Raw genomic sequence first — 26,341 nt, forward strand, 5'->3', positions numbered from 1 at the left:
TCTTCCTCCCCGCCGCCTCCTCCTCTTCCTCTCCTCCGGCTGCACAAAGAGCAGCAGCGAAGGCCCTGTCTTTCCTTTAAAGGCAGCGGCTGGAAATTTTAAGGTGTCCCAGAGCCATGTCTCTCCGCCGCGCTGCCCGCCGCCCTCCGTGGAGGAATGGTTGTTGCGGTTCCTCACCTTGTAGGTCTCGGGCGGGTGGGGTGCCGCTCGTTGCTCTTGGGGTTGTTTTGGGTAGGTACCTGGCTCGCGTGATTCCTCGCTCTCCCTTTTTGCTCCTGTGCTCACCTCTCTCTGCTCTTTAGGGAGGCAAGGGTTAAACTTCAAGTTTTAATATTTATTATGCTGTTCTTTTAAAGTAAAAAACATCGGGGTTAGGAGGTGTTTTCTTGTGGGGAGGGATGCTTGACGCTCAGATCGCGTGCTTGCATAGACTGCCGGCAGTCACAAGAAACTCGGTCTTGCAGGGAAGGTTGCTTCCATGGCAGTCTGCAAAATACATGGTTGCATGCAGCTTTATTCAGATCTTCAGTAAAAAGTTATTTTGTTATTGCACTGTGGGTTGTTTTCCATTAAATAAAATGGTGTTGTTTGTTTCAGTATTTGTTTTCAAACCAGGGAGCGTAATTTACTGTGTCTTCACAGTCCTCAAGGCTGCAAAAAGTTCTTCCTAGGCTGTGGCCTCCGAATCCTTTCCTGTACAAGTAGGTAGGGGGTGCTAAACATATTGCAATTACTGGTTAGATGAAGGAAAATGTTTCCCTTGTGGGAGAAGCTGCTTTTTATAAATTTCTGGGATTAATTAGAATTAAGTGTTAAAAAAGAATGAAGAAAAAAATCCCCCTCCTTGAAAAGCTTTTGTCTCCCATTTCTGTTGACAGGTTGTTTTCCAGACACACTTTTTTTTTTTTAATTGCAAGTGCTTAGTGTCTTGCGTTGGAAGACAACAGCTACAAGCTGGATTCATTGCTCATCCAAGACACGTCCTTGTAGCTAGAGTTTGGATTACTGCCCGAGTCTGGGCTTTGGACGATTTGTTTTAAATAAGTGCCACGCCTCCCAGAGAAGGAGGGAAAGAACTGTAAAGGGGAGTTGGGCTCCACATCAGAAGTTCTCAGGGAGCTTCAAACTTGAATTCCTACAAAGTATATTCAATAAATTAGTAGATTTACAGGTTTATGGGATGGTCGTACTTGTTAACAAGTGCTGTATACGGGAAATAATTTTCACAAGCTGTAGATTAACTTCTTCCTTACATTAAGTACTGTCGAATTTAGAGAATAGCAGTCAATTGCTTTCTTTTTTTTTTTTTTTTTTTTTTATTTTCAGCTTAACCTTGTAATGGCCTGGCCATCAGTATCAGATTTTGTCAGCGATGCTGCTGAACTCTGTTCTTCTTGTTAGGAAGGACCCTTGCTTTCTATGAAACTACCGCAGACAGGTCGTTTAGTAATTCCTGAAAACTTCTCTGAGAAAGATGTTTTATCAGAGCTGTTCGTGTTTAGAAGTCAGTGTCTCGGTTAGGCCTCTTATTAGTTTTGGAGTGTGGTGTATGTGAGTCAGAGTGGAAAAACGTTCTAAAATTAGATGTGCATTGTTAAGAACTTTATTAAATGAGTTGCATCAGTGTCTTTTTGCATTGCTATTTTAATGGGCTATTCTCTGTATTCTTAGTGTTGTCCATTGGCTAAAAAAGGGCTCGAGAGGCAAGAAACTTCTATTTTCAACGTTTTTATGTCTGTGAACATACTAAAAGGTTAACTCGCATGTTTGTAGGTAAACCAGTCTGATTAAATATGGCCTCTTTGTTCTTCTGTTACCTGTACTAACAGAAAACCGGGCTTGTGTTTTCCCCCAAGGAGAACAGGTGTATTATGGAGTTTCAGCTTCTTACATCAGAACTGAAGTGGAGCCATTATTCAAAAAGCATCTTATTTTTAGGATTAGTATGTTAATGGCTAAAATTATGACTCTGTACTGAGCTGAGTACAAACAGATGTCTCTGCTGAGCGTGTTGCAGGATCAGGGCCCAGGCTGCCTTTTGGAAATCAGCTTCAGTGCTCTGGGAACTATTATTTCTTTTGTTACCTCTGTGTTAAATGAGGTCGGTAAGTGTGTTAGATTCTTCTTTTGCTGAAAAACTTATGTAGCATATCTGGAAAAGAAACTCAGTCTCTGATTTGCCTGGCATAGTTACAGTTTTAAATGTTGGAAGGTAGGGAGTTATTCCTTTTGTAGTCTTACAGAAATGGATCATGTGAGATATGCCCACCTGTCTCAACAAGTGCAGGACAACATCGAGTGCTTTCTTTTTAACTTGCTCTGTGTGGAAAACCTGTTGTCTTGCAAGTCCTAGGATTTTCTAATGTTACTTTTTTTTTTTTTTTTTTTTTTTTTTTTTAATTAGACTGATCAGCAGAGAAACTGATACCGTTGCTCTGGGGTGGGAAAGGCCAGCAGTCTGTGCAAGAGAACCATGTCTGTTCGGGAGTCGTTTAACCCAGAAAGTTATGAACTGGACAACAGCTTCCGTCTGACCCGATTCACTGAACTGAAAGGCACAGGCTGCAAAGTGCCTCAGGATGTCTTACAGAAACTGCTCGAATCTCTGCAAGAAAACCATTTTCAGGAGGATGAACAGTTCCTGGGGGCAGTTATGCCTAGGTTGGGTAAGTAGTTGCTGCTGTAGACATGTGTGATCCTTCTGTTTGGTTTGCTTAGTGATGCAATCTCATTTGTGGTTTGTTTAATCAGTTTGAAAATTGAATGTTGTATCATGCATGCACAGCATCCAGAAATCTCAAGAATGAATCTCGTGTTGTCGTTTGTTGGCATCTGAGATACAAGAATATTATTTTAATTGTTTAACATCCTGCAACGCGCTGAACTACAAAGGAAAAACGGTCAGGGATGGCCATTGTGATAGGCATGGGCTTCAGAGTTCATCTCCTCCTCCCTTTCCCTAGTAGATGCTTTGCAAACTGATGTGTATAGATTAATTTCTGGACTTCTATATTAATACATTGCCTTTGGAAATTTATGCAATTAATTTTACACAATTAGATGACTCCTAGATGAAGTTCCTCTCTCCCTCCCCTCCCCTCTGTTCCTGGGTCAGAGAAAGTGAGCAGGAGAAAACCTTCTCGCTTCAGTTGAGCGCGGGTTGTTTCACAGTTGTCATTTTTCCTTTCAGTCCTTTTTGTTGTTCCCCACTCTAACTTTTTTGCTCACCTCTAGAAGCTGCCAGGGAAAGGCTGTCTTTCCAAGACCTGTATTCTTGCCAGCTTCACTTTCTCTTTGATATTAGCACAATGATGCAAGCAGTAAGGGAAAACAACCTGCACAAGCCACCTACATGGGGAACAGGGCGAACGTAGGTATTTTGATACCAGCTACTCTACCTAATATTGATATAGATAAATGAATGTAGATAATGTGTTTAATGACACTTTTAATTCTGTTTGTCTATTTGCTCAGCACTGCATATTCAATCTCTACTTTGCAGTGCAGAATGAATTTTTTTCCTTTGATTTAGGGATATCAATGTAGTATTTATTCTGAAGGTATCTAATCGTCAATTTAGTGTCCAATAGCCTATTTAAAATTATTTTAACATTGCTAATTGTCTATTAGCAGGCTAACAGTTTGCAACTCATTATTCTGGTGGAGGTTGAGTTTAGAGATAGATTAGTAAGGAGCCCATGTTCTTGCTTAAACAATGGTGATCTTTGTATGAAATATCTAAGCAGCAATTGTGTGTGGAGCTGGGGTGGCACTATAATTTAATATTTTCTAATGAAGGACACTTCCAGCTCCTTTTATCCCCAAATTGCTATTTATATGGGTTTTTTGGTAAATTAAATGTTATTCACAACAGCATTTCAATTTGGCAAATTTCTAAAATCAGTAATAGTTTGTTTTAGATTTAATTATCCAGCTCTTTTTTTCCTCTTACAAACTTACAGGCTCTAAACAGTAACGGAACTGCTAATAGATTTTTCTTCTCAAGCTGTATGAAAAGGTAAAAAAGTAGATTAATGCCATCAATATGTAGGTGTGATATTATGTAACAGGAAATCTGTTAGCAATAGAAAGTGGAGAGTTCAGGTCTCTTAAAAATTTGCTTTTGTGATGAGTATCCCTTTAACGAATGTGTCTTCGGATAAGTTGGGTGTTATTTGCCTCTGATACCTTGTGCTTAAAAGGGATAGACAGGTAACTTTACAGCCTGTGCCTATGCACCATGCTTTTGAGATGCAGTCAAGAGGGAAATTAGGAAATTGCCAATAGCAGTCTCAAGCTCACTCCTTTTTAGTTCTTCAAGTGGTGTTACCCAGAGCAATCTTAAATATGGCTGTGAGTATATCTGTGAGTAAGAAACTGCAAGTTTGATATTAATTCTCAGACCTGCTGTGGACCTTGAAATCACTGTTTCCAGTCACCTCTCTGAAGAGATTCACTTATCTGGCCAGTCATTCTTTGGTGGAACAGAGAGGTAGCCTCAGAAGAACCATGGTGGTGCCTTGGCCTGTCTGTCATGCTGCACTTTCACTGAAGTTGTGGAAAACCACACAAGTGAAATCAGGCTTGCAGGATTATGGCATGAATAAGTGAACTGAAAGCAGAACAGCTCCTATACATGAGCCACCTCTCTGTAACTGCTTATATGTGCTTTCCTGGAGATACTGGACATCATGTGTAGTGGCTTGCTTGGTAGCTGCTGCGGAAGATGAGCAATCCTAAATTACTTCTCGTGGGCTTCTGTCACTATCCCTTCTGAGGCAAGATCCTCTCGACCTGTGTACCTGCTGCCTGGCACACCTTCTGCTCTGTCCCCAGTAGGAACACAGATGACAGCAGCTTACTCCATCCCAGTACAGGACACTACCAAATACTGGCTTGTAGTTCTTTCTAGGTAAAGTGTTTCATTAATACATGGGGAAAAGTTACTGTGTGGCATCTGCTCCCTGAAAACTGTCTGTTTGAAGACACTTGCCCTGCCAGGTATGCAGAGTAATTCTAGGCAGCTTGCTGCCGGCCCAGGAAGGAGGTAAGCTACCTGCCATTGATGCAAGGCATGAGGATATTGACAGGGACTGTGGCTCAGCTAGCACGTTGTGATTTGTCACCTGCCGCTTTTGTGCGGGCTCTTGCATTGCAGCAAATGCCTGAAGGTTTTAATATAGCTTATTCTGTTTGAAATGCCCACCGTCAGGGAAAAGGCTGCACTGGGTGTTGTGGTTTTCGCAAAGGAGTTTCCCTGTCTAGCAGGTCGTCTTCTGCCTTTCAACTTCACGGAAGTAAGGCGAGGTTAACACAGTTGCAGCTGGGTGAATCATCTTTCACCAAGGGCCTAGGCTGTGATTTGTGATTTTTTTTGTTTCTCCTGAAGTGAGGAAATGCTCTTTATGAGAGGCTACATCCTTTTAAAACTGACACTATGTTTTTGTTGAGTCAGGAGTAACAAGAAAATCTATTTGCTTTTGACAATGTCCGTTCCTGTAGTTCCTCTTGACTTTAAATGTACACATAATATAAGCACAGATGTTCTTAAAAGCAGTGCACAAACTGTAGAACATTGTAGCTGAATTCTTGCTTTCAGCCATTTACACTTCTGTTCTGCTCCAGTCAGGAGTTCTCATTCTTTGCTTGATTTTCCTCTTATTTGTGCTGCTTGCTTCCTCTAAGGAGGAAATTTGCCATGTCTGCTTAGGAAGTATTGTGAGCTGTTTTAATCACAGACATGTTTCATAAGTTCTCTTGTTAAAAGCAACAGATAATTAAGGGCAAAGTTACTCACCTCACTGATGTATTTCTGTCTTTGCAGGAATTGGGATGGACACTTGTGTTATTCCATTAAGACATGGAGGTTTGTCGTTGGTCCAGACAACAGATTATATTTATCCTATTGTGGATGATCCTTATATGATGGTAAGTTGGCAAAACTTAATAGTTAACTATACTGCTGATTTGATTGGTGCTTCTCTCTTACCAATGTGATGGCAATTTCGACCAGTTCTTCTAGATGAGCAGTGCTAATTGTTTGATTAACTGCATTCAGAGTCTTTCCGAAATACACATGAAGAGGGAAAGGCGTAGTTTCATCCTGTAATCTTTTCCATGTTGGCCAGGAATGCTGCAGTGCTGCTTTCTATAGGTGAAAGTTGAGAGAGCTGCTGCCTTTAATTCAAATTTCCCTCCATCTCTTGTTCTGTGGGATTTGGCTTGGAAAGCCCAAAAGGGGGAAAAAGAGCTCTCTCTGAAGCAGCAGACAGTAAACTCCACTTACAAGCAGAACCAACCGCATTGTAATTGGCCTCTTTTGAGGTTCTGAAGTAACCAGGTAACATGTTAGAACTGGAAATGCCTAAATGATAGGAGTTGGCAACAGCACCTGGCAACTTCAGAGTGCTTTTCAACACCAGTTTTCCCGTTGTACTACTTCCGCTTACAGATGGATACATTGAAATTACTTGTTGGAAGTTGCATTTGCTTTTGTGTCCCTATTAAATTTAGTCTGTCTCAGTGGAGATGCCTCTGTGGTGTTGTGTGTGGCAGTGATCAGGAATGACTTGAACAGAAGGTCATGGCTAAACAAATGAACTTTAAAAAAGGACTTAATAAAGCTGTAAGGAATTCTACAGGCGGTGTTAATTAAATGAAAGTTAAGAAAGTTAAGAAATGCTAGAATTCATGTTTTCTGTGATTTGAATGTCACTCCTTTGCTTTAAGGAGTGCTTTTCCTGCTGTTCATGTGATTGCATGCTTTATTTTCTGGTTTTGGTTTGTCGTTTGTACTGTGAGACCTGTTGGGTAGGGTTTGGACATGCAGTTTGAGATTGGGACCAACTTTTTTTTTTTAGCATGTTTGACCAGGTGTTGTGCACATATGCAAGCACAGCTCCTTTGATTTCTGTTCCAGACGAGCTCTCTTTCAGCAAACTGAGCAGCCAGGATCTCAGGCTGGCCTCTGGAGTACAGAGTTGTTGAGCTCTTCTGAGAAATTTGATTCAAGTGGCTTGCTTTAACATCATGTGGGAACTCGTCAGGGATGAGGATAGAAAAAATAATTAAAAAAAATCTGTTGTTGGAGAACTGCATTCAACTTGATGTGCTGACAACCTTTTCTCACCTTGTAATAAAGACTTGTGAGGGACAGCGTGAGAAGGCTGTGGTGAAGGAGGAGAGTGGTTTTGTTTGGAGATACAAAGGGTCTTGAGATGCCACAGGAGTGGATAGATGATCCTGTGCCCAGATAAGGTTTAGGCCAATGTGGTAGGAGTGGAATGTAAATTTGGCATTAGTCCAACTTCAGTGGTTGCATCAGCTACAGTCTATACTGTGATCCACATGCACTGGCAGCTGTAACTTTGGCATTTTCCAACTGTAAAGTCCTTCACTTTTAATTCCTAGTGAATGCCACTTCCTAATCTGTTTGCAGGTCTGTATTTCTTCTTAAAAGCTAACTGAGAACAGGACTTCTGTCGCAAGCCTTCCTGCCGATACCTGCAGCAATGGTCCAGTAGGGTTGAAGCTGCTGGATCCTCTACCCAGATCCCACTCTCTTGGGGACTGGAGTACCTGGGGGCAGTACAGATTGCCATTTCTTGTGTGGACCAACGTCATTTGGAGGACAGTCAAATACAATTTGCCACAGGGTTTATGGATGGTTGTGAAGACCAGAGGAATGGCGAGACTTAGGAATTTTGTGTCCAGGCTGTGTAAAGGAATGTGCTCTGGACTCTGTTCAAGACAGACTGCTGCTGCCCTGTTTCTCCATCTGTTTTTTTCCTTGTTTTTAGTCTAGATTCCCCCTAACCCATGCCTGTTGTTACCAGTCTCTGTTCTCGTTATCACTTACACGCAGTACAAGCTCTACTTCTTGCTCTTCTGCCCTGTCTCCTCACCTAGTCGGTTTTAGCCTGGTTTGGGGTGGATGTTCCCTGGTATAGAGCCTCTTTGTTTCTCTGTGCACAGTGTCTACCTGCAGTACCTTATCTGATCTCTTTTCCTAGTCAGGAGGAGAGGAAGCAAGGAGGGAAAGCCAAAAGTGCAAATGGACTCCAAGCTGAGTGCTGTCACAGAAGGGATTAGGAAATGGCTGAGGAAGGCAAAACTGCATGTGGACTCAGCTGAACTTCAGATTTCTGCTTCAGAAAAAAGCTTTCTCTCACTCTGTCAATGCCTATTTTAAAATGAAGTTCTGCACTTACATGCAATAAACCTCTTCCTTCTTTTGTCTTTCCCCTTCTCTTTGGCTTTGTTGAAAACACTCAATCCATGTCATGTGAAGTATCTGCAGGATATGCACCTGTAAAATATGTATCCAGCATAGGACTTCAAAACTTAAATGGTTTGATATTGGAAAAGTTACAAGCAATTGAAAACAGGTTTCGTAATAAGTATCAAGCCACTGATGATAGGACTGGTACTGGTGCCTGTTGTGGCACTGTGGAGGCACCTTTTTGAGTACAGGAGCAAGAAACTGGCTGGTTTGAGAGTAGACTTCCTTCCCCCTCCATTCCAGGGACCATTTTTGTGCTTCATTATGAAGATCCTTCACTCAAGACTGGGGATGGGTGTCTGATACTTCATCCTTTGCCCTTATAAATAGTTCTTAGTATTGCACATAGATAGTTGTGTTTCAGGGGGAGTAAGCAAGCAGTCAGGTAGCATGTGGGATCTAGCTAGGCTGACCCCTGTTTGTGAATCCACACAAAAATTGTGTGTTTTGGCGTTTGCAAGCCATGTATTGTTCCCTCTCCTACTTCAGACTTGAGATTTGCACTCCCTGAATTTGGTTCTGTAGTGATTTTGCCAGTTGGCAAAAGCAGTGTTAGACCAAGCTCTGACTACTAGAATAGAGAGCTGTTGTCAGTGTGGTTTTTTTGCTTGGTAAATACTGAAGATAGTGGAGAGTGGTTTGATAGTCTCCTTCCAGAAAAGGAAAATGGCAGGCTTTAGTGTTCTTAAACATCTAGAAATTTTGACAGCCGATATCCATCAAAGCATGCAGTACACAGCTCACTCTTCTCTTAATAGTTTAAGATTTAAATGATGAAAACTTATTCCAGTTCCAAATATAAGGGGTTCCCCTGATGCCACTGGAAGCTCTTGAATTTATGAAAAACTGGATTATATTTAGTTGTGATTTGGAGGTGTTATTTCATGTTATCTGCAAGGGAGGTAACTGCCTGAAAATACCAATTTTTACAAAAATCTGGAAGTGTGATTAGGCAGTAAGGTTTTGGCGATGGTAGAAATGTGTTTAAATGCCCCTCCCCAGTCTGTCTTCCAGCTAAAGCATTTTTCTGTCGTCCAAATTGTGTCAAATAAGCATGCTGTTGTTTTTATCACAGTGGTGTTGCCTCTGAACTTTATGAAAAACACTAATTTAAAAACACAAAACCAGATGTTGGTTACAGTTCTGCAGCTGTAAACCTAAAAAAATTTAGCAAAATGCGTGGAATATTCCAGAGTAACACAACAGAATTTGCCCTGTATTTTAAAATTGTCTTGCCATCTCTGAGGGCACATCCTGTATCAGAAAGTTCTGCATCTTCTTCAGGAATCTTGATGTCTCATCTGTTCTGGGTTCATACCCCAACAAACCCTGACTCGGTTCCATTTAGTGGAATTAGAGTAGGTAAGCTCATGTGGTGCGAGGGATCCCTTCTCAGTCCTGCCAGCTTCACCACTTCTTAGAGGAATCTTCAGCAGACGAGCAGGTCTCTTGGACAAAGTTTTGCTAGTGAAGGTGTTCACACAGACACAAGTCAATAAAAACCTATGTGCTGTAGCAAAATTCAGACTTGTCACTGGAACAAGGGACAGAATAGGCACATTTTCCTCGCTGCACAAGTCGTGGGAGACAGGTGTCTTCCTTCAGTAGCTGTGCATGCTCCCATGCAGTGACAAGGCCAGCTTCTGGGAGCCCTGAGCTCCTTAACCCTGGCACATACTGTTTTCTGTAGACAGCTTCTTATTGACATTCTGACAAAAAAAGCACCCCAGTGTGGCTGTGTGCTGGCAGCACAACTGTATCCTCTGGGGAGAAGAGTAGCCTCCAAAAAACTTAGGAGTGTAGATGTGGCGTCCTGGGTAGTGTAGAGGAACAAACAGCTTTTTTTTCATCAAGGTCCCTTTCTCCTACGTATTCCAATGCAGAAGAGGTAGAGCAATACACTCTTTTCAGATTAGCTTCCTAGCAGTTGTGAGTTACATATGATGGTTGTCTTCATCAGTGTGTACACATCTATGCTGGAATAAAGTTAATAGGGACATATCAGTAAACTAAGCTTGTTATCAAAGTTAGGCTTTGTTGAGCTTAACTTGAGCCTCTCAAATTAGACATCCAGTCTAAACTCAGTGTGGGATTCCTATGTAGTCAGTGAGAATATGTTGACCAAGACAGTTGGGTTGAATTCTTTCCTTACCTGTAAAGGGGACAGATAGCTGCACTTCTAGGGGGGCATGTTGCACCAAGTGGATTATGCTGCATCTTTGTCTGGGTTTCTTAATGCAGGAGCCTGTGGAATAAGCAGCTGTCTTGGGGTGCAAACTCATACTGGAAGTTTTGTTTGTGGCAGGTGTTTGTTTGAACATTCACAAATAGTCCTTCAGATTTTGTCTTTTTTTTTTTTTTTTCAGGGACGGATAGCGTGTGCCAATGTCCTAAGTGACCTTTATGCCATGGGGGTCACGGAATGCGACAACATGTTGATGCTCCTTGGAATCAGCAATAAAATGACAGATAGGGTAAGAGTTTTGGTACTTGCTTTTGAAGGAAAACCCGAACAGCTAAACGTGCTTAGAATGTATTTTCCTCTAGGGTGTTTTCTTCTCAAAGTTTGAACCCTTTTAAATAAGATATGGTTTTATTGAATGTCTCAGTTCATAGTATGGGTCTTGCCTCATAAACATTCTGAGGTAATTTGTTATAAAATTTCAGTTTTCTGTGGCATTGTAATCTTCTGCTGCTAATACCTTCATCTCCACCGAAATGGGGTCCCTGCTTCTGTCAATTCAGGACAATATTGCTACAAGGCAGCATTTGATTACCAAGTGATCTATCAGTCTGGATAAATACTTCTGGTTTGCTTATGCCAGCTTTGTAACATCTCTCTGAAGCAGAAGAAACTTAAATATATTGCTTTTCTTTATTTTTTTTTTTTTTATGGTGTGTGTGTGGAAGTGACCAGCATGTATATTTGTTTTGCTCTAGCAAAAAAGGGATGTTTATTCTTAGAAGGAGGTAAGCTGAAACTTCGCAGGTTAATAGAGGCCAAATGCAACCTGATTTGACTTTGACTTATTGCACTACACTGCTGTGACTGTAGCTGGTTACAACGGCAGGATAGTTGTTCTGAGTGTCTAGATTTCTTTACTTTTATATGACCTTTTAAAGAATGTTTTTTCAGTGTAAGAATGTCTCTTCATCTCTCTTACAAAGCTGTAAAACCAAAGCTCTGTGGGATAACGTAATTTTCAGGAGGCTGACCTCTTCCTAAGGATGGCTTTTCTGTCATGAACTATGTGCCATGAGGGCATTTGGCTTGAGTGATTAAAAGTCCTGGACCAGTCTTGAAATGACTAGCACTGCTGTGTATGGAACTCTGACTTCTGTTTTGATCTCTAGGAAAGAGACAAAGTGATGCCTCTAATTATCCAGGGTTTCAAAGATGCAGCAGAAGAGGCAGGAACATCTGTTACTGGTGGCCAAACAGTGTTAAATCCCTGGATTGTTTTAGGAGGAGTGGCCACGACAGTCTGTCAGCCTAATGAATTTATAATGTAAGTTAAATCACTAAACAATCAAAGGCACTGGTCTGAAGGGATACAGTAAAAAATCCTTTAAATACGGTGTTGTGATCTTGTGATCTGTCTCCTGATGAATAAAGCAGTAGGTTCTCCTGCTTGCATTTGTCCTTAGCACTCAACAGATGACACATCTCTTTTGTAACTACTTGCTTTTTTAAACAGGATGTCTTTTTCCTTCTCCCCGCCCCCCAGTGTCTTTTGATCCTATTCTCCTTTTGACAGGAAAGTTAAGCTTCTAACCTTGAAAGGTATTGAAGACTGTTTTGGGATACAAATTTCTGTTATATTTATACATACATTTTATTTTAATCATCTCCCAATTATCCTATTAATGTCTGTAGAGAACTACAGAATTGCTGTGCTTACGGTGTTCTGTCCATTTAACGGTAGCTGATTTTGAATGTCCCACTGTGGCATGTTTCACTGTACAAAGGACTTTGTTCATGATCTTAGTGATGATTATCTTATGCCCTCAGTAAGAAAGGTCAATTTTTTTCCCTCTCCTATCTTATGTCTCCAGTAAATTGAAAGAAAAGATGTAATTTTGTGTGTGTCTTAACTGCAAGCATTGTTCTATTCCAAGAAAGAAGGATTAGTACTTTTAAATAAGTTTGCAGCTTTTTGCTCAATAATATCCCATGGCAATGAATCCCAAAGGGTAATTCTGCAGTTAGTCAGTTTTTAACTGTGCAACAAGATACATGGGTCTGTGAAAACATATCAGCACTGATTGCTAATAATGTGTGTGAATGTCACTGTGTAGTTAATGTATGAATTCTTTGTTTTCAGGCCAGACAATGCAGTGCCAGGAGATGTGCTTGTATTAACTAAACCCCTGGGAACACAAGTGGCTGTAGCTGTCCACCAGTGGCTAGATATTGTGAGTACACTGCAAAAATTGAAATGGGGAAGAGGGGTGTGAGTTAAAGGTGACCTTCCTCATTCCCTCAAAATGACCAAGTTCAGCAGTGTAATAAGTACACTGAGAGCTCAGTTGGGAATGATCTGCCACCTTTCTCTCCTCCTTCCTCCTTGGTGTGTCACTCTTATCTGCTTATGTACAAAACTCCTTTGGAATCGAGACAGTTTACTATTTTATGCTTACTGAGCCCATCTTAATTGCATCTAATTCTTAGTTCTCAGGCATTGCTGTAACAAACAAAATTGTTTACTAACGGAACAACAGGCTAGCACCCTGGGTAAAATTTGCCCTACTCCACCTGCCAAAGTAATTGGCAAAAGCTTATTGATGGCAATTAGTCCAAGATTGCTGTCTGTGTTCATGGACTTTCTGCTTGCGTACATGGAAATATATCTACATTTCACATGTATTACCCGGTGCGTTCAGTAAGAATATTTCTTAACAGCATTGTGAATCTAGACATACTTCCATCTGTTACTTCAGGCAAAAATCTAACTACTGAACTGAAAAGTGACTGCAAAATTGTCATCTGCTGATGTTGTCTGGCTCCCAGTATGTGTCTTCAGAATTATAACTGCTCAGTTTACACTTTAAAAAGATGCATCTTTTCTACTTTTGGGACTACTGAGGCAATAGACTGGCAGAGGAGTGAGCTGAAATCTACTTTGTCTTGGCTGTTGGCCACTACATTGTCAGATGAATTCTAATTACAAAACCGGTGTTAGCAAAAGTGGGAGAGAACCAGGTTAAACCTTCATTGGAGTCTGAAGTGTAAGCAACAAGAAAAAAAAATATTTTTCTTGTTCTTCATAGGGTCTGGCCTAGCAATTTTGACCTCTGCAGAATCCTGCATTTTCCAATCAGATATAAGGATCAGGGCCTCAGAAAATCTTGATGTGATAATGAAGCAAAACAACAAGATATCAATTTTATTGTATGTTTTCTGGCCATAATCTTCCTTCTTAACATGTCTATTATTGTACTGACAAACAGACTTGCAAATTAAGGATATTCTGAATTTCCACATATTTCAGGTACTTCTAATTTCCTTGACTGTCAACCAGAAACACTTTCTGGTCTGAAAAATGAGAACAGCAAGGAAATCAATCCTTCCATTACACGTAAACAGCATATATCTTTGATTGTGGTAGGAAAATTTCTGAGTAGCTGTGCTGCCTTTTTTTAAGCTTTATTTTGTGAAAGAGAAGGGAAGGTGAAATTAGAATTACCCATGACAATCCACCTATAAATAAAATTTTGGTAGGTAATTTGACTTTGTATTAAAAAGTATGTGGGAGAAAGTACATAGTACAGCAAGTTTATGCATAGGCAAGAAAGGAACTGGAGTGTAGAGATATGTGTCTGCAAAACAAATTAGGAAAAAAAAAAAAAGCTAAAAGCTGAGGTATTTAAACAGAGCAGTAGCAAATGAGTTCCTGGTGACAAGTGAAAGGAAGATCCAAATGGAGGCAAAATTTGTCCTCCTTGCTTGGTTGCTGCCAGCATTGTTGCAGCCAAGCCCCAGCTGGTTGCTGGCAGCAGCTGCCATAGGGTGTAGAGGAAGAGACTTTGCAAAGAGCCTGCAGTGAGCTGGGCCCCATCAGGGCCCCTGGGGACCAGGTCAAGGATGTGCGAGGGGTGATGATGCTGTTTGCTGTGGCCCTGGCTGCCAGGCTGATGATGTGGGCTGATTTAGGCTGGTCCACAGCTGGGAACTGGCATCATTTTGCCTTTTCCTGTTTCAGCTGAAAGGCATGAAAGGGCTTGCTGTGATGTGCCCCTTCAGAAGGGGTTTTCTAGCCCTTGCCTACAGACCCTTTCCATTTGGTCATCTAAGCTTGCTTTTAAAAGTTGTTTGGGGATTTTTGTGAACTTTTCTGCCTTTGTTTCCTCTCTACTAACCCCAGTATCTGATTGCTATGGTGGAGAGGAATTTTCAATTTGTATCCTACCTGTGTTCATGTCTCTTCTAGCCCTAGCCTTGATTTCTGCTTCCTCCTCATTTGTGATTTCTGTTCCCATCATCTGATGGGTTTCCATCCCATGATCAGCCTCGGAACCATGTTTGTGAAAACTAAGGCAGAATGACTGGTCAGGTTTTTCAGTCATACCCGCAGTAAGAATAATCACTGTTCTGTCCCCTCTGAGCCTCATCTATATTTTTTACTTGCTCTCTCTCTTATTTAATTGGTCAGACCCAATTCAACCAAATTTCAGAAGCTGTGATCTTACTGCTGTACTTCCTTGCTCTTTAAAAAATTATTTGTTTTGGGTGACCAGTTTTTCACCCTCTTGCCGTTTCTGGATTCTCTCTTGTACCCCTCAAAGACAGCGCTCATTTGTTACGGATAAGAGCTTCTTTGACAAGATCCTTCCCCAGTGCAGCATCATATGTCAGTTCTTAGTAGTTTTTGCCCTTTTGTTTTAGTAAGAAGTTTGTTTTATGCATTTATTCTGTGGAATGGCAGTGCAGGCATTGTGGCATCAAAAGTCCTATTTTTTTGTTTACTTTCAGTTCTCTGTAATTTTATTTCCATTGCAAAAAAAAATAGGAAAATTAAACCAGTTTGTAGTGTTGCTCTTAACAGCTAAATGGTTGCTTTGTTTCATTCTGGATCTGGAATTACTTCAGCTTTGAATGAAACAATTGCCCTTTATAAAGGGCAAAAAAAAAATTCCTAAATTGTTCTGATGAAGAGATTTTTTGGATGAAGCGCATTGCTTAGTAGGTGATGGAGGCATGAGTCCGTACAAGACACTCGAGAATGCGTGGAAGGAGATGCTGGTATTAAACTGTTGAGGAAGTTTATGTAGCTGCCTTAATCCTAACTCACTAGAGCAATTACATCCTGCCTTAGAATACATTCCTCAGATCTGGACTTGTGGATACCAGTGTTTTTTTTCAATCAAAGTGTCCAGATGTGAAATCAAGAATTTTCTCTTAAAAAACACAAGAAGCGAGATTACAAATCTCAACATCCAGCAGCGAAGTTCCTTTCATTTGCCTGTGGAGTTCAAGCCCCAGAGTTTTTCCTTGAAGGAGTTCTTTGCCCTAGGGTAGGTTATTCCACTCCACTCTGCTGCTGAAAGCAAGATTTGAGGTGCTTAGTGCCTAATAGGTCTATAAATTAACTTCACTTACGTACAGCAGAGTAAGGCACACACACCTCTGACTGTTGAACCTTTTGCTCCTCTTTAACAGTTTAAAAAAAATAACTCCTTCATCCAAAATGTACTTTTTTTTTTTAAGTGGTAAGGGTGTGCTTTAAAATATACAGCTGAAAATCTAAAAGAATCATCTATTTTATCCATTAGCCAGAAAAGTGGAATAAAATCAAACTGGTGGTAACGCAAGAAGATGTAGAACTAGCATACCAGGAAGCAATGATGAATATGGCACGACTGAACAGAACAGGTAAGAAGAGAGGTGTATGTTGGGGGGCAGAGGGGAAGTTGTGGGGTTTTCCAATTCCATACTTCATTTCATTTCACTGATGTGAAGAAATGTGATACAGCTGCTTTATCCCTTCCTTCTGCCCTATCTTTCTGCTGGTCAGTGTTTGTGAAGCAAGCAAATTAAAATCAAGTGCCCCCTTTTAATTATACAGCAAAAACACAAATGCTGCTGGAGATGATTATTACTCATGTGAGTGCTGCAAGTAACATCCCGTATATTGGATTTGTTCCTTATCTTCTGTGCCTAGAGAACTCGTGAGGGCCTCACTGTAAAAAGGTTAAGAAAATTCAAAACAGAATAAAAAAGAATAAGCTCTTCATTTTTGTATGCTTCAGTTTAAATTTTTATTTTTTAATTTTGTCATGTTATGGGCTTCCCAAAGTGTGGAATATGTAACACATTTTTTCTGTTTGTTTTCTTTTCCTGTTTTTGTGTTTGGTGGTTTTTTCTTCAGTTTTGGTGGGAGGAGGTTCTGCTTCTACCCTAGAAATTTTAATCTAGGAGTTTTTGTTCAAAATATCTTTGGAGGAGCAGAGAACTGAATTAGGTGTTTCCTTACTTGTCAGTTGAAGGAACAGGGATAGTTAAATATCTTCTCCCATTTATTCAGTTTTCATTTGGTATTTGTTATGCCATCTCACTGGGTTTTCATTCTTTCACAAAGTCTTCCAGGAAAAATAAATTATCAGGATTGTCCTATGGAAAAGAATTTGGGTCCTGCTCGTTAATTGGGAAGCACCAAAGAAGGGCGAAGCATTCTTGGTTTTGTTTTTCTCCACTCACTCTTGTCAGGCACCTTTAACAACACTTAAATATTCTTAACTGGAGCTATTGTCCTGCAGAGGTGCTCTTCTCCCACCCAGGACTCTGTAGCTGCAAATGCCCAAGAATTTTGTGAATGCATAGGTGGAGAGGCTGGAGCCCTTCCCCCACAGCCTGCAGGCTTTGTTCTTAAGCTCTTAAATTTCAAGTCTCCAGAACTTAAGTTCTAGGGAGTGCCAGGGAAAGTGAGAAAACAGGCCAAGGAGGAGTCTGGTCCTTGCCCTTAATGAAGCAAAGCTGAGCTCAGAACCTCTCCAGCCTTCAACTTTGGGAAGTTTGAATCTGGAGCAAACCCTTGTTTCTTAGACTGCTAATATAAATTAGTAGCATATGTCTACTATAGCATGCTCATAAATATAACTTCGGTGCTGGATTTTCAGCATTATTTAATACCTTAAATACGAGCTCAGTTTTTTGAGGGTTACATGCAGTATTGGGGAATTCCAGTGTCCTTCAAGTGTGATTTTTTTTTTTTTTTTTTTTTTTAAATTTAAATGGTAGCCCAACCTGATTCAAATCACAGGTATGCAACTTCATTCAAACTGTGCACAGTATTGTTGAAGCATTGATTTTCCTAATAGTTTTTTTCTAAGTTTTTTTATTTTTTTCCCCCTCCTTCTCTTGTAGCTGCTGGACTCATGCACACTTTCAATGCACATGCAGCTACAGATATCACAGGTTTTGGAATCCTGGGGCATGCACAAAACCTTGCCAAGCAGCAGCGAAATGAGGTGTCCTTTGTTATTCATAACCTTCCTGTTCTTGCCAAGATGGCTGCTGTCAGTAAGGCTTGTGGCAATATGTTTGGCCTCATGCACGGGACTTGTCCGGAGACTTCAGGTAGGTAGCAGTTGTACCCCACTTTTCCTTCCCTACATCTCCACATTAGAATTTAATAACATTTCAAATGTACAAATCAGGTGCTTTGCATTCAGAATCACGGTTGGTTTGGTGTATAGCCAAGCTAATGAGCGTTAGCCTCACAGCTGTTCACAATTAACTTCTTCAGCCTAACTTCCAAACCACCATCCTATTCTGAATGCCTTCTGCTTCCTTATGAACACTATTATAGAAACTCTTGCTGTATCTAGAACATTTTGCAGTTAGAAGTTAGTGATGACTGAATTATTTTGAAACGTGTTTTTCTCTTAGCTGTTAACTCCAGAACAGTGACTATCTGAACATCCCAGCACAGCTGACACAGGTTTGTCGAAGGTAAAGCCACTTGCAGTAGGCTGCCAGTCAAATGAGTGATGTTTCGTTTCTCAGTATGAATATGTGTGAAGTTTAGTGCTGAATGGGCCAGTCTCAGAGATAGAGGCCTTCTCAATATAGATTTTTTTTTCCCTTGCATATATGAAATCTGACTTTAAGGGACTGTGACTGGCACCAAAAAAAGAAAAATTTGGTCTCTGCGTTTATTACTTGAGTTCTTTGTTTAATAAAGCTGTGACTTGCAGTGACAATGAATACAGCAGACATGTACTGGGAATCGGGCTATGGACACCAAGTTCATTTCAGTTAAACATTTAAACAGTCATCAGGTGATAAGAACTTCTGATGTTTGAAAGTTGCCCTGTTATTAAGTGTAGGCCACTTTGCTGACTAGCACGATCACTGTCTTCTGCTAGAAGTCTCTATACTTCATTTTCCCCTTGAATCTTCTGTCCTATTCCATCTTGGTTTTCTTCTTTAATCTGTCTTTTCTTTCTCTTTGAGAAATGGAGAAGATGTAGCAACAAATCTGTCTTTTATCTAATTTCTCCACCCTCTTCCTGCTCTCCACAAGCGTTCTCTGCAGCTCACAACAGGGGGGGGGCCCTTGAAGCAAAACAGTCTGAAGGTCTGGAAAGAAGCATCACAGTGAGAGCCATAAACTTTTCCCCCAGTGAATACACAACTTACCGTGATCTGCTGAATTGTTCCTTAGCCATCTGTATTTAAACAGACACTCTGTCCTACAGAGACTGTAGGCTCAGATGATGTGTAATAAGATATGAGATGTGAACCCTTTGGAGCATTCAAATCCAGCATCAGTCAGCAGAGACCAGAAATATCTGGTGGCAGTTTGGCAAGCTCTGTCAGTAAGATTGGTAGCACCAGACAGATTCTTACTACCTAGGAGTCCACAAAACCAGAGTGCTGGTAGCATTTGTTACCAGTTGTAGAGAGTCTGAAAAATAGCATGGCCACAGAGCTGAAATTGCAGGATCCTCTTCAGGTGAGTGGCTGTAGCAGAGGTCTGCACAGCAGTGGGCATGGGAGTGGTTTAGCTGTAAACGGAATGCTTGAGCTTTCAGAGCTGCCCATCCTGCACCCTGGGGATTTGCAATTCTGTCTTTTTACTGAAGGAATGTAAAACGGTGCAGATGTACAAGCTGCTGTGAGAGTACTGGGAAGTGGAAAACAGTCGACTTCAGAATCTTGTTTGGGACGGAGAGCCAGAGGTGTCTGAAACACTTAACAGTTTACGTTTCAACATAGATAAATGATGATGGAAAAACCAGCAAGACTTATCTGGTTAATTGTGAACTTTGGGTGCTTCAAAACACGTATATTTAGTTTCATCGCAGCATTGCGTTTCTGGCATTGGAGGTGGCTATAGGGATTTGTTACAGGGCAGTGTCTGTCAAATATTAGAAAGATCCATACCCAAGTAGACACTCTGGTCTGAAAGTTATATAGCTGCAGTCCCATATGTGTTAGGCTTATGCTGGATAGCCTGACCCATTGCAGCAGTGTGTATTAGCTTGGGCATGGTGTGCTGGGGTGAGTCGATAGCATTCAGACCCACGTTGTTTGCATGTCTCCTGTCCTAGGGCTGATTTCTACAAAGGCAAGTGTCTGTCTTGCTGTGCCTGTATATCCAGTTGTGAGGACTGCTCAGGGCTGTTCATACCATAGTACAGATATGCTCTTCCTCTATTGGCTTAAGCTTCCAGAAATGCTTCTTCATTTGTGAACAGATGTTTTTCAGCAAAGTGGGCAGGCAATGAGAAATTTTCTAGAAAACTATTTGAATGGATTTTAAGACTGTTGTGGGTTTTTTCCCAGTGTGCATTTGCTGGGCACCTGTTGGTGAAAGTCAGTGCTGGAAAGATCTATTATCTGTTCCATCTTCCAGGCATTCTTGCTTTGGTGTATTTTCTTAAATCTGCTGTTTTGTATGATTTTGCGCTCTCTTTTAGGTAACTCTTTGGAAATGGTTAAAGTTGCAGTCAGGCAGTTAGTTTCAGAATAAATTCTGTTTGATAGACTGGCTACTTGCAGAAATAAGTTATAATATCCTCTGTACAGGATATTCATGCATGTGTGCATTTTTGCCAGTCCTTTTGTTGGGTGGTATCAGACAACTTTTTTTGTGTAGTAGAGGTATCTCAACATCTAGGTGTTTGTGCAAATTTCGTGGAAATAGGCAGATGGGTAGAAAAAAAGGGCTGCTTTAGTGCCTGACAAGATCTCATTCTTTTGTTAGTCATTTTCGGAGAAAGCCATTAGCGGGAACAAGAACACTTGGTTTTGATTCATGAACTGTTTGTATCTCTGCTCTTAATTGCAAAGCTTTGTCTAGTCTGCTTTTGAAGTTTTCTTTGTCAGCTTCCCTGCCTGAAATACAACGTTGAAACTACCAATGTTCAAAACCTCTTGCCAAAAAAAACCCTTTCGTTTTTAAAACGGGTAAGTCAGGACAGACACCAAGTATCTGCATCCTTTCAACCCCCGAAAGAAGTGTGCAACAGATTCTAACTGCTGCAGCTAATTGTTCATTCAGTCTCCAGTTCATTTACTTTGTCTCCAGTTCATTTACTTTGTCTCCAGCGGTGGTTGAGGCAGACCTCGGGAACTTGGTACATCAGGAAATGCTGCTTGCTTCAGTGCAGAGTGGCACTGCTGCTTCATTTCCCACAGGCACATTGCAACAGCTTAAACTCCTGGTGGCTATGACCTTGCACAGATGGACCCTTCTTGTAGTTGTCCATGAGACAAAAATCAGAGCAGCTGCAAATGCCAGTAACATAGACTAGACTAGAATACATCTTGGAGAATCTTAAGGATTTACCCAAAGGGTTAAAGAGACTGGTCAGCCTAGCAGAGAAATAATTATAATCTCTGCATACAGGAATCCTACCACTGATTGAGAGTAGCTCATGGCCTTTGTTAAGGGTTATTGATCAAACTGTGGGATGCAGCCAGCAGGTGGGAAGTGATTTTTTGATTGGAAACTGGGATTTTGTACATTTTTCTGATTTTGCCAAGGAATGTTAAGAAGGTATGTGTACAAGTGATACAAAATTGCAGAAAAAAATGAAAAGATAATTGAGTGAAGTTTATTCTTGTGCTCTTTCTTATTTCCTTTTTCACCATACTTCTACTCCTCCCTACTGGCTAGTTGACACATTCTCTGCGCTGCCACTTGCAAACCTCTTCCCTGAATCGTTTGCACTGTGACGTAAGTTTTTCTTCAGTTTGGTTGGCACATAATTCCTTTGCAATTGATTTGTCTGTTACATCTGGAGTAGCTTGAACACTGTCTTTCGAGCTTCTGGGTTTTTTAGTTGTTCTTGATGGAAGTACACGGATGTTATGTTCTGAAATGTCTGAGAGGCAGGTGTTTTTCTAGATGGTACACTCATTTGCTTCATACAGAACCTAAAAAACAACTTTCACACTTCCACATACTGTTATAATTTCCCATGTTCAGTAGCTGCTTCTTCCTCATGACCTGGAATTAAAAGTGTCTCTAGTCACCACTGAGAGGACTGTTTGCTTGGAAAAGCAAACATAAAGGTGCCCAAGGTGCTAAGGAGAAGCTGTCCAAGGGCCACAGAAGAGGCGATGGCACCAAAGCCCAGGGTGGCCAGCTCACCAGGTGGCCCTTTGCCCCCAGGGCTGGCTCAGACACCTGCCGCTGGCTGATTGGTGCCCTTTGCCCAGATGAAAAGACTTTGGGTCAAATAACTCTTAAAGAGTAAACAAGCCCTCAGCATGTGCCCGAATTCCTGTTTGTGTGAATATGCTCTCTTGCCTGTGTTCTCCAAACATTTTCCAGGGAGAGATGATATTTTAACGTCCCTTACAAGAGGCTGCTGTGTGTCAGAATACAGCACAGTGTAGATGTGAGCTGTGTGTAGCATATGTACAATGCTTTGAGGTTTAACTGGGCGTCTGCAGATGACTTTGCTGCTCTGGCTTGCAGTGCTTCACTCATTTGCAGCATAGCATAAATGTAAAAAAGGTAAGGGATATAGAAAAGCTGAATACTGTAGTAATAAAGGATAGCACCAAAACATTGAATGATTTGCTCATAGCCCCCTGGAAATTTGTGCCAGCGCTGACAATGAAACTCATTCTAGTGATTCACTTGCCAAGCCACCTTTTTCAGTGTTCTGGGATTCTTAGAATGGAAGTGTTGTTAGATTTAATAACTGAATGGCACGTTTGCTAGCTAGTTATTGTGCTGCTTCTGAAAAATATTAATTAGTGAATAAAATATTTTTCAGTTGTCTCTGAGAAGAAAATCTTACGGGAAATACTAAAAAAAGTTTAGAAAATTCTCTAACAAAGGAGTCAAAAGGACTGTCACGGGGAGCACTGCGTTTAATTTTCTGCCTCTTGCATTCTCTGGTAATAGCCCCTACTCTGAATGATTTTGCTGCAAGCAATGGAATTACTTGCAGAATCAGATGTTACCAATATGTGGTTATAGGTATCTGAATATGACCTTTATCCAAAACGTTTCTGCGTAGGGGCACTTTGCAGTCCTCCCGGAAGTTTACAATGCTGGTGTTGTTTCAGTATGTCATTTGTTGGCACTAGGATGATGTCCTTTTGCCAACATCTTTTGTGTGCATTTGGCTGCATTTACATACCCACTGAACACTGAATTCAGGCACAGATTTTTTTCTGTAAAGCAAGAGCTTAGACTTCCACTACCGTGTCTTCTCTTGGAGTCCTTGGGAGTTCGACAGAATCCACTGAAGTCACCAAGCGCTCATCTAAACAGGGATTTGGCAGATCAAGGTTGAAATGCTTTTCAGCCAGATGTTTTAATGCTCTGCTCTTTTTCTTTGCAGGAGGCCTCCTCATCTGTTTACCACGAGAACAGGCAGCACGTTTCTGTGCCGAGATCAAGTCTCCAAAATACGGCGAAGGTCACCAAGCATGGATTATCGGCATTGTAGAGAAGGGCAACCGCACAGCCAGAATTATAGACAAACCACGAATCATTGAAGTCGCACCACAGGTGGCCACTCAGAACGTGAACCCCACACCCGGTGCCACCTCTTAATATAGATGAAATAGCTGTTTGTTTTTAAATAGATCTATTCCTTTATCATCCTACAATTTAAAGAACTGTAAAAAGAAAAGAAAACTTGTTGTGTCTGCACATCTGGTGGCCTTAGGTCAGTTTATGAGTGGATACAATTAATAAAATAAAATCCATTGCCTTTTTTTCCTGTTACATTAACTGAAGATGCACCTAATCTTGAGGCAGCTTCTAAGTTGAGAATTATATTGTTATCCAATACTGTTGATTCATTTTGAATCTTTAGACACTTATCTCTTGCCGCATAGGCTCTTTTTAAAGGTGCTTTCACGTAGCACAGACATTACCGGTAGTAGTGTCGAATAGCAGTTTGTGTCCTTTCATTATATGTATATTTATCATAAGTCTAATTTTGATGCCTTGAGTGATATTCCAGAAAGGCAATAAATTGATAAGCGACACAGTGGGTATACCCAGTAGTAAGAGGGTTGCATGATTACATTCAATCTTTGATTTTCTTTTTAATTTTTTTTTGTAAGGTTTAGTCTTACCAAGAGCATCTATGACCCTGGTCATTACTTGGTAGTGCACTCTGTTTAAACGAGCAAGTGCTGACTTTGCATGGAAAGCGCTTCAGAGTCGAAGGAGTAATTTTTAATTTCATTATTTGTAGACCTGACAATATTTACTGTATTATCAATGATTGTTTTCTTTATTGATAGTAAGGAAAAATAATTCTTTTTTTGCAATGTGATTGGATGTGCTATAGTGCAACAAAGGTTTTGCAGACCAAAAGGAAGTTACTGTATAATATTCATTTACAATTCACTATATAAATAACTACACAAATAATTTTTAAATATAATCAAGCTAAAATAAACCTCTGTTCTGTGGATGGTAGTGTTTAATACATTTTGTATTTTGTATAGTGATTACAAGCCTTTTTTGTTTCTTTAAAATCAGCAGCTGTTTAGTATAATTCTTAGTATTATTTTGTTCTTTGCTCAAATACATTTTTGTGCACGCTTTTGTGATCTGTGTTTAAAATCTACATTGCCAACATTGCAGCTTGAACTTAAGCTTGTTATTCAAAATAAATATTTAATTTTTTTTATTGCTCTTGTATAAGTGCATGAACTTTTTTGATTCCTAGCTGAATTATGAACTGGAAAGAGTAAAAATCATCCTTTTTAAAATTTTACTGCAAGTATAGTTATATTGATAGTTGTTATTACTCCTTTGATCAATTCTGCAAGCTGTGATGTCCAGTGGTAATCTAGAATATCTCCACCTGCGTGCCAAAGTTGGGGGCAAGTAGGTTATCTCCAAGTATATTATCCACTTTATTTCATTTATTTTACCTATCAGCACAAAGTATGCAACAGTTTTGATTTGTTTCCTCTGCAAGTCCTCCTGGCTGTGCCTGCTGTGAGCTAGATGATTCGTGAGCAGCCCTGTAAATGGAACGGATGCTGAAACCCATCTTTTCCCTGGCAGCCCAGTAAGCTGCCCCATTGCAGTAGGCTCACTGTCGACTCTGCTCTGCCTAGCTCTGCTCTGCTGAGACATGCCATGCGGTTCTGCTGAACAGGACTGAGAACGCTTCACTGAACCTGCTCTTTTTAAGCCTTTCCCAGACTGTGGAATTTGCTCCTTGATATTCAGACCAGGAAGAGGAAAATCTTGGATAATTGTTACTCCTGCCAGCATGAATTACAAGAGCTCCTGTCTGTGAGTCGCTAGAGATGAACCCGTCTTGTGCATCATGCAAGGTTTAAATTTCCAGTCTTGCTCCTAGTGAAGGCTCTGGCAAAACTTGGCTCATCTTTTTTCCACTCAGTAGTGTTCTCAACGCCGTTTGCAAAGATAGAACATTTGTCCCCCCCTTCTGAGTAGCGTAAACCATGCAGAACCTCACGCTCCTTTTCCTGGAGAAGTCTGCGAGTTGTGTGTTCACCACAAAATCTCGAAGCAGTAACTGAGTTGTTGACTTTGCTTTGGAAAAAAAAGATTGTTAGGTTTTTCACAGCAGTTCTGAAAATAAAATGTCAAAAATCCATTGTCTGTGCAAAAGATAGTGATTTAATTCCTTTTTTTTTTTCCCTGCTATTTTGTGAAGTTTGTTCTGTATCCTGATACAAAACCATGGAGCTGGCTTCTGTTCATTTTCTTTATGGTCATGGAGAAGACTGTCACTGCACAAGTTATTGTGTTAGATAAAAAAACCTTAACTAGATCAAATACATGCAAACCTGTTGAGTATTTCTGTGTGAAAGTACTTGTTACAAAGATCTGTTGTAGTGTAAACTGGGGTAGATGCGTGTAGGTTCGTCCTGAGCAGAAAAATGTAATAGTGGGTAGACACTGGGTTTTTTTGTGGTTTTTGTTTTTGTTTTTCACTTATGTTGATTAGTTTATCAGCCAGGTGTGAAAGCAACACTTCTCCTTCCCTAGACCAGCCTTGAATTGCAGAAGGTTCATCTTCAAGGGGAAGGGTGTGCAGAGGAAGTCTGCTCAGCCAGAAAGGTGAGTGAAAATTCACAACTATCAGCAAACCTTTCATGGCAAGGACCATTTTCCTCTGGACTTTCAGAGGAAAACTTCCCTTGGCAGCTGCTGAAGTGAACAAAACCCTTTGCTGTGAACTGATGGTTGAAGCCTCTCCTGATGTTCCCTGATGGCTGGAATTTACATCCCAAAGTGCTTCCTGGCTTGGCCAGGCTGAAATGTGCCGCTGAGTGGGTGATCACTGAGTTAGGAAGTCCTCTGTTAGCATCACCTAATGAGTTAAGGAGTGCTGCAATTTGTGTAAGAAGTTTTATGATTGCTTTGCTAAATAAGAGATTGCAGATCAAGCATAAGCTGTAGGAGGGTATGTTGTACTGGGTTAGCTAGTTCAAAGATGTGCAGCTCTACCCAAGATACCTAAAGATCTCCTTTTAAATGAAGTTTTTTTGAGATGCTGGCATCACAAAGCTATGAGAAGGCAACAGCAAAGTTATTTTTATTAGCTATGTCCTGTCACTTATACAAATGTTAACATACTTTCACTTGC

At 40.7% G+C, this 26,341-nt stretch overlaps 1 protein-coding gene across 3 annotated transcripts; it reads left to right on the forward strand.

Moving 5' to 3' along the window:
• Positions 1-2,403: 2,403 nt before the first annotated feature.
• Positions 2,404-24,458, forward strand: SEPHS1 (selenophosphate synthetase 1). Of its 3 annotated transcripts, none has more exons than XM_010072365.1 (8): positions 2,404-2,666; positions 5,825-5,928; positions 10,648-10,755; positions 11,636-11,790; positions 12,607-12,697; positions 16,055-16,154; positions 17,646-17,858; positions 23,093-24,458. In XM_010072365.1, exons 1-8 carry the CDS (start codon positions 2,474-2,476, stop codon positions 23,305-23,307), a joined length of 1,179 nt encoding a protein of 392 aa, XP_010070667.1. In that variant the 5' UTR covers positions 2,404-2,473; the 3' UTR covers positions 23,308-24,458. The 3 variants fall into 3 exon arrangements, with proteins under 3 accessions (XP_010070667.1, XP_010070668.1, XP_010070669.1); XM_010072366.1 differs by having other exon boundaries at positions 11,669-11,790; positions 17,646-17,862; positions 23,096-24,451; XM_010072367.1 differs by lacking the exon at positions 17,646-17,858 and having other exon boundaries at positions 23,093-24,451.
• The last annotated feature ends 1,883 nt before the right edge of the window (positions 24,459-26,341 follow it).

Source organism: Pterocles gutturalis, unplaced genomic scaffold, assembly GCF_000699245.1.
Source record: "Pterocles gutturalis isolate BGI_N339 unplaced genomic scaffold, ASM69924v1 scaffold6867, whole genome shotgun sequence".
NCBI lineage: Eukaryota > Metazoa > Chordata > Aves > Pterocliformes > Pteroclidae > Pterocles > Pterocles gutturalis.